The 15627-nt window shown below is 40.5% G+C and overlaps 1 protein-coding gene across 3 annotated transcripts in view; it reads left to right on the forward strand.

Annotated features, from left to right (window-relative positions):
• csnk2a2b (casein kinase 2, alpha prime polypeptide b) overlaps positions 1-13048 on the forward strand; it is a 33240-nt gene extending 20192 nt beyond the window's left edge. For 2 of the 3 annotated variants that reach the window (XM_052028061.1, XM_052028063.1), the window contains exons 6-11: positions 557-640; positions 2448-2558; positions 5793-5894; positions 8636-8736; positions 9205-9353; positions 10995-11374. In XM_052028061.1, coding sequence (XP_051884021.1) covers positions 557-640; positions 2448-2558; positions 5793-5894; positions 8636-8736; positions 9205-9353; positions 10995-11074 — 627 coding nt within the window. In that variant the 3' untranslated portion in view covers positions 11075-11374. Of the gene's footprint in view, positions 1-556; positions 641-2447; positions 2559-5792; positions 5895-8635; positions 8737-9204; positions 9354-10994; positions 11375-12613 lie in introns of those variants that run through there. The other variant, XR_007957334.1, reaches the window with a different exon arrangement.
• The last annotated feature ends 2579 nt before the right edge of the window (positions 13049-15627 follow it).

Genomic DNA, 15627 nt, shown 5'->3' on the forward strand with positions numbered 1-15627 from the left:
CCTCACTTCTGGATGAAGCAATATGAGCTTCGTCTGGTTGAGAGCAGATGCTTCTCTTCCCTGCCCTCTGCCAATGTAGGAATGTGATGCTTTCTTCACACTGTTGAAAGCAACACACTGATATTGCATAGGGCAAAATGTTTAGAAACAACATAATTGCTAATGGTATATTGAAGGGACTGTCTCCTTTCTCATTTTAACACTAACTTGTTTCCAACAACAAACTGGAATTGGGTCCCTTCTATTAGGTTGTATTTAATCATAGTAAACTTCAAGAAAATTTATGTTGTATAATGAGTAGCTTTAGTGTGACAGGTCACTGCAATCCCAGAAGATGTTGATTTATTTTTTTGTTTACGTCTGCAGTACTTCTAGGTAATTGTGATAATTGGAGACCAGTTGCTCTGTGTTGCTGTGTTTGGAACAGCTGGCGACCAGCTCAGGGCATGGAGCATGTTGCCCACATTACATTGTGGTAGCAGAATGGGAGGGAGAGAAACACTGTTGACTGAAGGCATGGAAATGTACTCATTGCTTAATACTCTTGTTCTCATAGGCCTTGGATTACTGCCACAGCATGGGTATTATGCACAGGGACGTGAAACCACATAATGTGATGATCGACCATGCTCAGAGAAAGGTATGAGAGTGACTGCAGGTTAGGCTGCCTCAGCAGTTTTATGGGGGCTAGTGGGCAGGCTGCAGGATAATAAAGGAGAGCTACAAGTGCTACTTCTAAATGATACCTTGTATGGTAAGGCAATTACTGAATGTTTTGTGTTGATAAAATTGTATTCAGTATGACCCTTTGTAATTTAATGGGTAGCACTAAGCTGTTGTCCGAAAGTTTATATAAGGCTTCAGGTAAAATATAAAAGTGAAGCAAATTTTTAAATGGGCAACTTGGGATGCTGAAATGTGCAGACCTCAGAAGTCGCATCACAAGTACACGCTTGTGCAGGCCTTGGTAAATTTTATAAAAATATTTCAACTTTTTAATGTTTGCTCTTGGGTAATTTTCTCTATCAACAAATTGAGAGACCATGGCTGTTTCCAGTGATGTTACTGAGAGGAAGTTCTCTTCTAATGTTAGTGACCTGAAAGTGTGCTGTTGTTTCCAATGTTGGAGTTCTGAACTGATCATGTGGAAGACACTATTGGGTTATTATTTGGTAGGATTTTATTGCTACAGGCTATTTAATATAACATAAAGCAGTACAGCAGAGGGACAGACCCTTCAGCCCACAATGTCTGTGCCATCCATGATGTCAAATTAAACTAATCCCATCTGCTTGTACATAATCCATGTCCCTCCATTCCCTGTATGTTTATATGCCAGTCTCAGTGCCTCTTGTATGTCACTATCTTATCTGCTTCCCCCTGCTGGCCCTGGATCCCAGGCACCTACCACTCTGAATTAAAATAAATCTTGCCTCTCGCATCTCCTTTAAACTTTCCCCCTCTCACTGTAAAGCTATGCCCTCTAGCATTTGACATTTCTATAAAATTATGAGAGGCATAGATGGAATTTTATCTAGTCACCTCCCAGCTTCTGACGCTCCAGAGAAAACAATCCATGTTTGTCCAATCTCTCCTTTTAACCAATACTCTCTAATCCAGGTAACATCCTGGTGAAACGTTTTCCTCGCGTCTAGCTTCCTATTACCATTTGAAGGCCCCCAGAAGTTTTGATCCTCAGTTTTGCCCAAACAGATTCTGTATTTGCCCCCTTTCCAACACAACAAGGCTTCCCTCATCAGTACTTCACCTCTTTCAGTTCCTTTCTGATGTTTCAGATGTGATGGAGAAGGATGTAAAATAGGTGGGGAAGTTGTACTACTGATCAGGGAGAATGGCACGAGCAATTACAGAGGACATCCTGAGGAGTCATTCACTGAAGCAATATGGGTTGAGCTCACGAATAAGAAGGGTGCAGTCATAATGATGGGGTTATACTATAGGCCTCCCAATAGCCAGCAGGAAACAGAGGAACAATTATGTACAGATCCCTGTGTTTATAAATATACCATTTTAGATTCTTTGAGAATTTTTTTTCTTGCAGTTGATGCAGAGACCCAATCCTTCCTCTCTATTTTTGGCCATGCTCCTTTCTGTGAAACGTAAACCTGTTCCATTCCTGTGAAAAGTCACAAATTAGTCAATTCATTTAAACTTTCTAAAGAGATATTGTGACATGAACCCTGTAAAGTTCATTTTGGAAACAGATTGGGATGAGACTGAGTTCTGTTGTGCACATTATGTTGTGCATACATGTATGTGTTTGTCATGTTCAAGTACGCTGGCTCCATCTAGTGTTTGATTTGTATCTGTTCATTTTTGTCTATTCTTGAAGAATGCCAGTGGAAAAGAATGGGCGAGCTACAGCATTTCATGTAGCTCCAGCACATCACGTGATACCTGACTGACTGTCCCAATTTATTTTACAGCTTCGGTTAATTGATTGGGGACTGGCTGAGTTTTACCACCCTGAGCAGGAGTACAATGTTAGAGTGGCCTCCAGATATTTCAAAGGTCCTGAGCTGCTAGTTGACTACCAGGTACAACCATAAATAGAATGAATCCTGGATTCTGCTTTATAAGGAGTGTAATGTCCTGCTGGGGTGGAGGGGTGCAGGTCAACGTCTCACTTTCTGCACTGGTTCTCTTTTTCTCATCTTGACTGGCCACTCCATATACAACTCTACCCTCCATGAAAGTACCAAGACTTTCTCTCCCTAGCCCTCCCACCCCCGCCCGCCCCCCCCCCCCCCCCCCCCCACATCTCTCTTATGCCTAAATTATTTTGAGACCTGTCCCAGTTACTCTCCCTTTTGGTTTTCTTGACAGTGGCTTCTTTCTAACCCCAACTTGGCATATATAGTTACTTGGGATGCACAGTCTATTTTACAGCCTCATCCTTTTATGCATTCCTTTCATGAAAACAAAACTAATTCCATCTAAAATGAATCTTACATTGTTTTTGTGGTAAAGGTTGAGTTCTTGCCTGACTAGAATTTTGAACATTGCCATTCTAAGACAGATTGTTCAATCTGCATGTCAAAGGTCCAATTGGTAACACATTAATTTGTATCTTTAACTTGAAACATTTGACAGAATGAATGAATGAAAGGAGAGGGTTTCATTATAAAATCGTCTATTTCTGTACTGTGCTATTGGTGAAATAATGTAACTTAAGTGAAAATTTGGCATTGGGGATACTGTAAATGCATATTTTTTATTACAATTTAGAGTCAAAGTAAATTGAGTTTATTGTCGTATGCACAGGTGTAATGAAAAACTTGCAGCAGCATCACAGGCACGTGGCATTAGATAAACAGCACTCACAAGAAAAACATAAACCTCAGTTATACACTATTTAAACAAAGAACACAATTAGAACAAGAAGAAAAAAGTCTGGTTTATGGCTTTGTCAGAGGCAGGTCGTGCCTCACGAGCCTAATTGAGTTTTTCAAGGAGGTGGTAAAACAAATTGAAGGTAGAGCAGTGGATGTGGTGTATATGGACTTTAGTAAGGTATTTGACAAGGTTCCTCATGGTAGGCTCATCGATAAAGTTATGAGGCATGTGATCCATGGAGACTTGGCTGCGTGGATTTGGAATTGACTTGCCCACAGAAGGTAGAAGGAGAGTATTCTGCCTGGAGGTTGGTGACTAGTGGTGTTCTGCAGGGATCTATTCTGGGATCCCTGCTCTGATTTTTATAAATGACTTGGATGAGGAAGTGGAGGGATGGGTTGGTAAGTTTGCAGATGACATGAGGGTTGGAGGTATTGTGGATAGTGTAGAAGGTTGTTGTAGGTTACAACAGGATGTAGAGTTGGGCAGAGAAGTGGCAGATAGAGTTCAATCCGGACAAGTGTGAAGTGATACACTTTGGAAGATTGAACTTGAAGGCGGAGTACAAGGTTAATGGCAGGATTCTTAGCAGTGTGGAGGAACAGAGGGATCTTGGGGTCCAAGTCCATAGATTCCTCAAGGCTGCCACGCAGGTTGATATGGTGGTTAAGAAGGTATATGGTGTGTTGGCCTTCACTAGTCGGGGGATTTAGTTCAAGAGCCGCAAAGTAATGTTACAGCTCTATAAAACTCTTGTTAGACCACACTTGGAGTATTGTGTTCAGTTCTGGTCACCTCATTATTGGAAGGATGTGGAAGCTTTAGAGAGGGTGCAGAGGAGATTTGCCAGGATGCTGCCTGGATTAGAGAATGTGTCTTATGAGCAAAGCTTGAGTGAGCTAGGGCTTTTCTCTTCAGAGTGACAGGATGAGAGGTGACTTGATAGAGGTGAATAAGATTATGAGAGACATAGAGTGGACAGCCAACACTTTTACCCCAGGGTGGCAATGGCCAGTGTCGGAGGAGGAAAGTTTGGGGGGGGGGGGGGGGGGGTGGGGGAGGGTGTCAGAGGTTTTATTTAAACAGTGGTGGGTGCCTGGAATGCACTGCCAGGGGTGGTGGTAGAGGCTAATATAATAGGGACATTTAAAAGACTCTTGTATGGGTTCATGGATGTTAGAAAAATGGAGGGAAGGGTTAGATTGATCATGGAGTAGGTTAATAGAGGTTGGCACTACGTTGTGGGCCAAAGGGCCCATTACTATGCTGCACTGTTCTTGTTCTGGAGTCCACTGTAGTACAAGGTGATCAAAGTGGACAAAGTGTTGCTATACTGTAGAGATTAGCATTTTGCCAGTTGGTTCAAGGACTGAATGGTTGAAGGGAAGTAACTGTTCTTGAGCCTGGTCGTGTGGGACTTGAGGCTTCTGTACCTCCTGCCCGATGGTAGCTGCGAGAAAGTGGCATGGCCCAGATGGTGGGGATCTTGGATGTTGCCTTCATGAGTTAGCGCCTTGTGTAGATACTAATGGTGGGGAGGGCTGTGCCAATGATGTATTGGGCTGAATCCACTACTCTCTGCAACTTCTTGTATTCCTGAGCCTTCAAATTGCTGTACCAGACCATGATGCAACCAGTCAGGATACTTTCAACAGTACATCTGTAGAAGTTTGTGAGAGTGTTTGGTGACATGCCAAATCTCCTTAACCTCTAAGGTAAAGACGCCAGTGTGCCTTCCTTGTGATTGCATCGATGTGCTGGGCCCCAGACAGGTCATCCCTTAGGTTAACGCTCAGGAATTTAAAGCTGTTGACTCTCCATGACCAAGTCATAGAGTAATACAGCATGGAAACAGGCCCTTCAGCCCAACTCGTTCATGCTGACCAAGGTGCCCACCTAAGCTTGTCCCATTTGCCTGCATGTGGCCCATATCCCTGTAAACGTTTCCTATCCATGTACTTATCCAAATGTCTTAAATGTTGTTATTGTACCTGCCTCAATTGCTCTGGCAGCTTGTTCCATATACACACCACTTTCTGCGTAAGAAGTTGCACCTCCAGTTCCTTTTAAATCTTTCCCCTCTTGCCTTAAACCTACGCTTTCTAGTTATTGGTACCCTTTCACTGGGGGGAAAACCGCATTCACTCTATCTATGCCCCTCATGATTTAATACACCTCTAAGGTCACCCTTCAGTCTCTCTGTTCCAAGGAATAAAGTCCTAGCCTGCCCAACCTCTCTAAGTCAGTCCCTCAAGTCCTGGCAACATTCTCATAAATCTGTCGTTGAAACTTGCCAGTGTACCTTACCATGATTGGACTCCAACCGAGTCAAAAATCTCTACTGAGCCACATCCACCCAAGTCATGCCAGATGCTGTGGTTTTGAAGGTATTTTTGTTTTGTCTGATCAGTGCCATAATCTGACTTTTTTTCCAGATGTATGATTACAGCCTGGACATGTGGAGTTTGGGATGTATGTTGGCCAGCATGATATTCCGTAAGGAGCCTTTCTTCCATGGACATGATAACTATGACCAGGTAGGTTATTGATGCTGAAAGCAGAAAATGCTGGAAATGCTTGGGAAGTTGGGCAGTGTCTGTGGGAGAGAAACAGTTACTGTTTCATGCCAGTGACCTTTCATTAGAGCCAGAAAAATTAGCAGCCAAACATGTGTTAATTTCCAAAGAATCAGGAGGGACGAAGCGAACAAGGGGAATGTGTCAAGCACTGGAGACTGAAGGACAAATATTGTTGGTGCTGGCTGAGAGGCTGAGGAAGGATTTTGATAACCTAACACTCACTGCCAGAAAATGACAGGCTGGAAATCATCTAGCATTTAAACATGTATTAGAACTGTTATCAACAGATGGCATACTAAGGTTTGCTGTTTGCTTTGGGTCTTGGTGTAGATTACCCATTTCACTGAATCGAAGATGGTAGTCACATCAAGGCAGCACCTGTCAAATATAGCTCCCTGATTTTTAATTCAATGTTGCCATTAGGGCATTGTTACAAATTTATTTTTAAGGACGTAACTGCTTCATTTCTTCATCTTAAACAGGCTCCAATAAGGTGTCACTTTCTCTTAAGAATCAGATTATCTTTTGCACCAAACTCCCAGGTTTCACTTTCCCATCAATCACAAGACTGCTGGCATTGTTTTCTCTGTAAGAATTGGCCATATCCAAATTCAAAGTTTCTATGCTGTATCTATTTTCCTAGATGGTTAAAACTGCCAGCAACTGATACTGAAGTCTGCAGTCCACATCTAACAAATGCAGGTTCTCTGAATCAGATTCTTCTCGAGTGAAAGAATGTAAAATACTGGTTCTGTTTGATCAAAGACAAGACCTAAGACTGTTTGAGTCTGAAATTCTCACTCCATTTTGCTTCATGAATTTTATCTTGGCAAGTCTTGCATCTTTAGATCTGCTTCAAAGACAATGGTGTAGGTCAGTAATCAGCTTGTGAATGGTGGCATTTTTAAGAACCTCAAGTGTGACTCTTCATGTTGACAATTTTAGTAGGCATGACGACTGGCCCTGATTTAGTGGAACTTTCCAAAACTAATGACAGCTTCTCTAGATTGTGGACATTTGCTCATTCATCTGGATTAGTTGGTATTTAAAGCACTTCAGTGTGAAGCACAGCATTGTTTTGGAAACTGAACCTCGTTATTGAAACACCATTAGGAAAAAAAAATTGCATTGAAGAATTCAGTAATAAATCTGATTTCAAGCCTGGTTCCTCTACTGTTGATCTAAGGAAATGTGTTCTAATGGCCATATTCTCTGAAAATATTTATGACAGTTGGTAAATTATAATCTGAATTGATGGTTGCTCAGTGAATTTTGGGTTTGGTCATCCTTGCTGTGTCTGGAGAAATTAAACATGAAATTGGAAAGCAAAAGTTTTTATCTAAATGTAACTTTTAAAGTAAGTGAAGTGTTCTTGGTGCCAAGGCTGTGAATGGACATGCTTTGTTCCTATGATTGAAGCTTGTTAAAACAGTGATGCCACTAAAGACCCACAGTTCCGCAAATAACCAAAGATTCAACGATGTAAACAATTGGTGATGAAAGGACTACATTGATTTCTGGTTGATCCATTTGTCATAGATATTTCTTGAACTCTTATTGTTTAAACGGGGAAGTGAATTAATTAACATAATAGACTCCATTAAAATGATCAGTTAAGAATATTTGAATTTAGAGGGTCATGCCACATTGGTAATGTAAAACCACAAATATTACATTTTATTTACTTTTTGCACTGTTTCACCAGTACATGTACATCTTTCTTATCTCTACCCTGCATTTAAGATCAAACTGCCCAACTTTTCAGAGTTTAATTCATGGAAAAAAAAATCAGATTTCAACATGAATGTAAGAAACAAAGCTGTTCTGCAATGCTGGAATGTCATTGACTGCAGGTGTGTGTTCCTTTACTGTCAGGATATTCCTGACCATTTGGCCTGATCTATCCAAAGCACTGTCAGCAGACACCCACTATTAAGGAACCCTAACGTAATGTAAACTGACCTGACACCCGCCTTGAACATCCGCCATTGTTGCTTCAAACTTCAACTTTCCCTAGGTTTTGCGAGTACTGGAATATTTAACCTTGCTTTCATTGTTCCAAACAATATCTTGTGGTTTCAAAGAAATTCCTCAGTTGCAAGACAGCAGTTGGTGTGTACAATTTGAAAGCAGCATTGGTCACTATGGTATCAAATCCAACATTGCAAGTAGTCTTAGTTCCTTGGAAACTAATAAACTGATGTAGAATTAGCTGGCACACTTGTTAATCTAACATACTGATCTAAATATTTTTGCATTAAATAAACGGTTGGATGTCTAATAGATGGAGGGTGCCCTGCTTGAAATGCAAGTGAATGAGAAATGGGGTGTTCTCATCAAAATTAGGAAAGTTAAAATTTTCTTAAACTGGGAGAAGGCTGAATAAATGGTACTCCTGACGTATCTTCCCTTGGAGGATAATTATTTTTCATTTGGTTGTTCTCCAAATGAAAGTGAATCAGGATGGGAAGTTTTCTGATTGCTGTATCAAGTACCAGCTCTGGATGATGGCACTTGTATGCAAGTCAAAAGTTATTTTCTAAAAGTGCATCTCCTCAACAGTTATAAAAGTGAATGTAGGCAGCCATGATACAGTACTTCTCTTCTGATTTTGTTTAAAGAAAAGTCAACGAATGGATCATGTTATCCTGCTGTGATCGAGTGCACATTAAGATAGTTCTGATTTTTCTCCCTTCCAGCTTGTTCGCATTGCCAAGGTTTTAGGAACTGATGAATTGTTTGACTACCTCAAGAAATACCACATCGAACTGGATCCTCGGTTTAATGATACTCTCGGACAGTAAGTTGAATAATTGAATTGTATAAAATAAATCCACCTAATCTGAGATCATTCCTTTCCAAGTTGATCATTAAGTGCACATAATATTGTTTTTGCAAGGATGGAAAGGAACTACAAAGTTAATTTCAGAAACTTGATTTATTCTTGGTTTAAGATGAATTTAGTATTGAGCAGGAGATAGATTGGCACCAGAAATGGGTTCTGCGACTCAGAAGGGGAGTGGAATGTTCTTGGGGGGAGGGGGGAGGTTGGGGAGCGTAAATCACTGGATCTGATATGTGACTAAATGATTCTCAATGGAAATTTAGTACTTTTTCAATGAGGGATGAAGTAAATATGGATTTATTTTGAGGTCAATTACATTTTATACAAATTATATGTTAAATTGTTCATTATCTGACATTTTCTTAGCTGTATCCAGTGTTAGATTACATTCACATTTTTAAAAGAGCACTTGCTCTTCCTTAGACATTCTCGGAAGCGTTGGGAGCAGTTCATTCACAGTGAGAATCGGCACCTGGTTAGTCCAGAGGCCTTGGATTTGTTGGATAAACTACTTCGTTATGATCATCAGCAGAGACTCACTGCTAAGGAAGCAATGGAACATCCATACTTCTGTAAGTATGAGAATGACCCAACTCTACAGAAACTCTCCAAGTTGGGGAGTGCCATAGCCTTGATTACAACTTTATTCTCAATTTCTGTTGCTCAGTATGCCACAGAGCATTTGCTGGAAATAGTGTTTCCATAGATTAAGTAATTTGGTTGCATTACAACTTCTCATAACTAAATTGGAGGGGGGTATATTGGCTCTTTCCATACCCCCTCCTTCCCCTGTTGAATAGAGTTTTGATTGCTAGTGCTGTAGTAAGAGGCTGTTATCAATGATGAGTGTTTCTCCACCACATTTCTCGCATATCTATGTAGCCAGATAATTAAAATTTGCACCCTGTGTCCTGCCTGAGAAGTGCCAGAAAAGGAATTGGAGATGCTATCAGATGTGTGCATCTGAGGTGGAAAATTGACTCCTGAAGCTATCTGGCAGCTCTGGTTATTTGTGCCTGCTCCTCCATTCATTCAGATCCTCTACTTCAGTGCCACATCTCTGCACTGACCTCATATCCCTTGATTCCTCATATTTTAAAAAATCCGTGGATTGCTATCTCGAATGTACTTGGTTTCACAGCCCTCCTGGGCAAAGGATTCCAAAGGTTCACCACCCTTGACTGAAAATTTCTTTTGATCCCAGTCCTCCATAGCTGACCCATTTGTGACTTTGACCCTTGGTTCTAGACAATACATCCAGAGGAAATATCATCCATGGATCTAGGCACTTAATTTTGTATCATTCAATAGGATACCATCTCATTCTTCCAAATTCAAGTGAGTTATAGGACCAGTCCAGTTAACCTCTTCATTGGACAAATCCCTCATCCCTGGAATGAGTCTGGTGAACCTTTGCTGCTCTATAGCAGTTTATCCTTCCTTAGGGAGACCAGATCCATGCACAATATTCCTCCTGTGGACTCATCAGGCCCTATTTTGGCATATTTGAAGGTAGTTCTGAATCACAAGCCATTGTTTCCATATTGCTTATAACAAACTTTCCTTCTAATGAAGCAAAAATATCTTGCTGTTCTTGAGCACTATCAAGCAAAAATCAAGATGATCACATAGTAGATACTGGGGCAAACATCAAAGGTTTGCCTGCAGAGGTGGAGAAAGAGGCAAAAAATTATGGATCTTTAGTGTCTTTGCATCTGATAGCACAACCACAAATGGAGTGAATAAATTTTCAGGGAAAAGACCAGAATCTGAGTACACAGATCTGAGGGTTTTGGGATGGAGGAGATTAGAGTTTGGGTGCAAACATGGAGGATTTGAAAATCTGAATTTTAAATTTGAGGCATTGCATAAATGGGAGCCAGTTTGGCCAACAAGCATAGGGTGATGGATGAACAGACTTGGTATACCCTGAGTTTGGACATGGCAGCAGTGTTTTGAATTATGTCATATTTATGGAGTATAGAATTGCCAAGTTTGGACGTAACAAAGATATAATATCATGTTATCTCTTGATATAATGCCAGATTTTAGATTGCTGTGATTCAACAAAGATTCAATGCATAAGCAAACTGCAGTCTCAGTAACTAGGATCTTTTGAGTCTGCTGAATTTGGGGATGTAGTGATCAGTTTGGAACTTCAGTGTTGGTAGCTTCAAGTTATTTGACTCAGTTTATTTTACACTCCACTTCAGATCCAATATTGAAGGAGCATTCGGATGGTGCTCGGAGTAACAACTCGCATGTGCCTGGTGTTTCTGCAGCTGTGCGGTGAATCCTGCTGCTGTCTGCATAGTTCATTCTGCAAGATGACAGAGTTACAGGATTTACAGGGGAGACATTGGGCAAAAGAGGAGCTATCACAGTCTGGAAATGTGAACTTGTGACTGCAACAACACAGGTGACCATGGCTTACCCTAAACCCAGTGGCAACACTGTACTACATCCATTTATTTTAGATTTCCATTTATGTTTCAGAGAGAATTACAACTTACTAGATTTTGGTTCTGAAATTACAATGTTTTTGTATATTTATATATTATTTTTTGTATTGTAATAAAATACCTAGAATGTGTTCCATTATCACATTTTCTTGTTGTCCTTTTTCCTGTCTTTCTATAAAATAAAATCCAATTTGCCAAATGCTGTTAATATTTCTAAAGGAAGTTCCACAGGATTCTAAATGCGCACAACAGTTCATCAATTGGGGACACTTGGTGTCTTGGATTTGAAACAAAAATAAAAGTATTTTCAAGAGATCCCCCTCAATTTTAGATCTCTTGCAAAATTCAATCTGTGTCTTTGGGCAGTGAACTGGTCAGCAAAGGCCCCAAAGTGCCATTTGGCTGTTATCTAATGCTTGAAGATGCCTTTTCACTCACATTGTCAGTCTTAGCCGCTTGTCCCTTTAATGTATGTTAGAGTAATGTGCAGATAATCAGGCCAGACTTGAATGGAAGTAAAGAAGAATGTTATCCAAAGGGATGTTGAGTGCCATCATAAATCCTTTACGGGCTGCAGCAGTAAAGCAGCAGCATGTGGATAAATGTACCACTGTGTCATAGTTTGGGTTAACTAGAATGGAACCATCAGATACGGAGTGTTTCTGCTGCTGTTCTGTGTCCTGGAATAATGCCGACTAGTGGTTTTTATTCAATGTTTCCCTGTTGGCTTCAAAAATGTCACGTTCACCAAAGTGCACATTTTTAAATGTATGGGATCCAAGCAAAAATAAGGGCTGTGCAGGCACAAATTTCACAAAAAACTGTATAGTTTAGGGTTTTGTCCCAAAAGATTTTGTTGAGACAATCTGTTAAATGCCATACAAAAAATAATGTAAGCAGCTGTTGAATGGGCAGGTGGTAATGGCAGTGCAGCAAAGGAGCTGAAGACTCGTTTAGGGTGGAAGAAGGAGGGAGTAGTCACAAAAAGTCTTTTTGTATATGGGTATATTCTGGGGATGGGAATAATGTAACTTTAAAATCTACGGGTGCAACAAAACATGCTTAGTGTATAGAAAATGTATGTGAAGTCCAAAAGAGAGCATGAGAATGTTTGCAAAATGTACAGTTAATTATAGTAGCATGGTAAATTGTTAAAACTTTCTATGACCTAATGCAAAGCACTGTGTACACTTGTGTACAGTCCAATCAATCAAGTTACAACACTGTACATATTTAAACCTGGCAGACAAAATTTTAATATTTACAAAAGAGATTGGGAAGGTTTCTGTTGAGCAAAATCCTTCCCTTGCACGTTGAATTAATTTTCTTAAACTGCATGGTGTGTGACTTTTCCAAATTTTGTTTAACAGATTATTTAACAACAATCCCAGTTGGAATAGATTTGCTGCTTTTAAGAGGCTGCAGAAAATCACTCAACAGTAACGGAACTTGACTGCTTGCAAATCTCGTGTTGTCACTCTAAAGGTGGTGCCCTCAGAAGTATTTTTGGGTTTTTTCAAATTGTCTGAGCAAATGATTTTTTTCCCCTGAGCCCATTTGCTACAATGTAGTGCATGAAGTAGAGCAAAAGTGTCTTTCATTTTAACTGTGTACCAGTTGACTGAGTTGTTTTTGTGAGATGATGTGATGTTTCAGTTTATGGCAGCTGCAGTCCCAAAATCCAAGTTAACAAAATCAATAAGAAATGGGATTCATTGGCGTTTATACACAAGTGTGTTTGGATTATACAAGTACTGTAACCTTTTTTAATTCAGAATAAAAAAAATTACTGAGCAAATGTAAATATTCTACAGTTCCTTTATCAAAGATGACTACTTAACTAATGTGGTTTTTGCATTTGACCTCCCAAATTTGAGAATGGCTTCCCAAGAATTGAGGATCTGAGTGAAACCAATAAGGAGTTTAAATACTTTGGAAGCATTGATACATATGTGCCTGATGTACATGCAGTATCAAACCATGTATTATGCTTAATGCATTATAAATCATTCTTTACAAATTTAATCAGTGGCCTTGGGCAAAGGAAAGTTGTTTTTCATTCAAAATTATGAAATGCTAAAAATACATGGGCAGCAAGTATGAAGAGATAAACAGTTAATAGTGGAACAGCTCTGAGGGGGTGAATGGCCTGCTCCTGTTCCTCTTACTTATGATCTTAATGCTTGAAATTGACCTGTTTATTTCAGACTTCCTGCATCTGCAGTTCTTTGCTTTTCAGTTACTATATAATTTCATTGCATGTAGCATGCAAATTCCTGCGCTTGACCTTTCTTTGTACTCCATTTTGCTTTGTAACTTGCAAATTAACTAAATCAGTCTCATTTTCTGAGGCCAGGGATGTGTCCTATTTATCCATACAGATCTGTTAATGCCCCGTGTCACTTAAGAAATGTGTTTTTAGCATTTGAAGGGTGTGGTTATGAAAGCTTACTTGCCTCCTGTAAATCCTGTCTTCAAAATAAATTTCCTACTCCTACTGACAGGAGTGCTGGCTGTTGCTGCTCAATGTAAGTTCCTCCTCCATTATCTTGATGACTTTTGTAACACTTCTCATTCAAAACTTTCATGAAACAATGTTTGGTACCGGAAATGCAATTTTCTCATGGTGCTGTACTTTGGTTGTAGTACATGTTCTGCATTTCTTGGATTGAGTCCCATAATGTTTATGCAAAATGGGAATGAGTACTTAATTGACATTATTTACTACATAAGTTTAGGGAGGACACATGATGCAGAATACAAAGCTGCACTTGTAGCAGATTTAGTGAGGTAGTTGTGCTGCTGGCTTCTGAAGCAGAAACGTATAACAGCAAACTGAATACACATACTATGCCCAGTTGGTGAGAAACTGAGGATTAAATGCAGCATGAAAGAAGGTGGAGAATGGTTATTTTACACAACCAGCTACAAAGGGCCTTGTCCTAATCTACTCCCTGCACAATTTATTGACAGGGCATATGGTTGTCAATAAGGAAAGTCAAATTTCTTAAATATTATTTCATGTGCAAGGAAGTATAACCAGGGTAATTTATTCGGTAAAATCTGAGGGGAGGGGAGGGCAGTTACAGAAATTGCATATGAATATTAATGTTACTTAGCAAAGTAGTCGGCAAGCTTGCTAAGAGTGATATAATTTCCATTCTGGTTGGCAACAGTTTTATCAGTAGTGCACCCCTAAGGTTTTCCATTAACTTAATTTGGTAGCTTTTGGAGATGCTTTTTATTGTTGTATGAAGTCATACAGTCTGAACTGAAATAAATGCCTATTAAATGTCCATTATTGTTAAATATCTCTTGGCTATTGGGAGTTGCACATCTGGTAAAATGGTCCAGGCCCTTCATGGCTTACCTAACGTCATGTACCTCCTTGGGGTGTGAAGCAAGTTCACTCCTATAAGAATTCCAGGTATATTTCCAAAGAAAATGCTGTTGGGTGAGTCACTGAAACCAATCCACAGCCACATGAGATGTTTTAGAAAGCTAATCGTAATGAAAATTGGCAAAACACAGGCCTGTATTCCCTCAGCACCAATCTAGTCCACTATTAACGAAATTAATTTTTACTATTGCAAACTGTAGGTAAGAATTTGAGGTTCCAAAATTTACTGCAGTTTTGTACTGAGTTGCATTGCTTTGAATAGCTGAAGGAGCAGCGAAAATGGCAATGATGAAAAGAGAAGTCGCTTAAAGGTAGGATTAGTACTCTGGGGTGAGGGGAGGAATTAAAAGGGAGGCGTAACACACGGGTGGGAAGAGTCGGGGAGAAAACGAAGAATGTCAAGGTGCCAGCTTGAACTTAAGGCAATGGGAAGCGGAAGAAACCGAACAACGTGGGGAGATGGAATTGTATTTGCCTGATGGGGGCGGGTTTCTGATCTCCGCTGCTGGAGCCCGGTGCGCAGGGACCGGGAGGCAGGGCTCCAGTTACCGAAGAGCTGGTTAGAGATGGCAATGCTCATTTCCCTTGAAATAAGGGGCCGTGGCCCCGGATCCCTCCAGAAATGGACCGGCCGCCCAAGTGTTTGAAGTGGTGACTTTAATGTAAATCAAAATTAGCTCCACGTAAATGTTATCAATGGAGCCCCAGGAAACAAGAGGCGGGTTTCTTTCCGTCTCCCAGCAGCCGAGCTGTTGCCATGATGACGTCCATCTCCCAGGGTAACGAGTATCCCGGATGGACTCCTGACCGCTGCGACCTTCCCGATGGCTGTGATTGGCGGTTGCGATTCGCTTGCGCTGTAGTCTGGTTTCCATAGCAGCCGTGACAACAATGGTGTGTACTTGGTTTCCTTGGCTGCGCGCAGGCGCGTTGCTGCCTTTTCTCCACCGCCGGACGGAAGGGGGTGGGTGTTGGAGGGGAATT

The sequence above is a fragment of the Pristis pectinata genome, chromosome 13 (assembly GCF_009764475.1).
Source record: "Pristis pectinata isolate sPriPec2 chromosome 13, sPriPec2.1.pri, whole genome shotgun sequence".
Classification (NCBI taxonomy): domain Eukaryota; kingdom Metazoa; phylum Chordata; class Chondrichthyes; order Rhinopristiformes; family Pristidae; genus Pristis; species Pristis pectinata.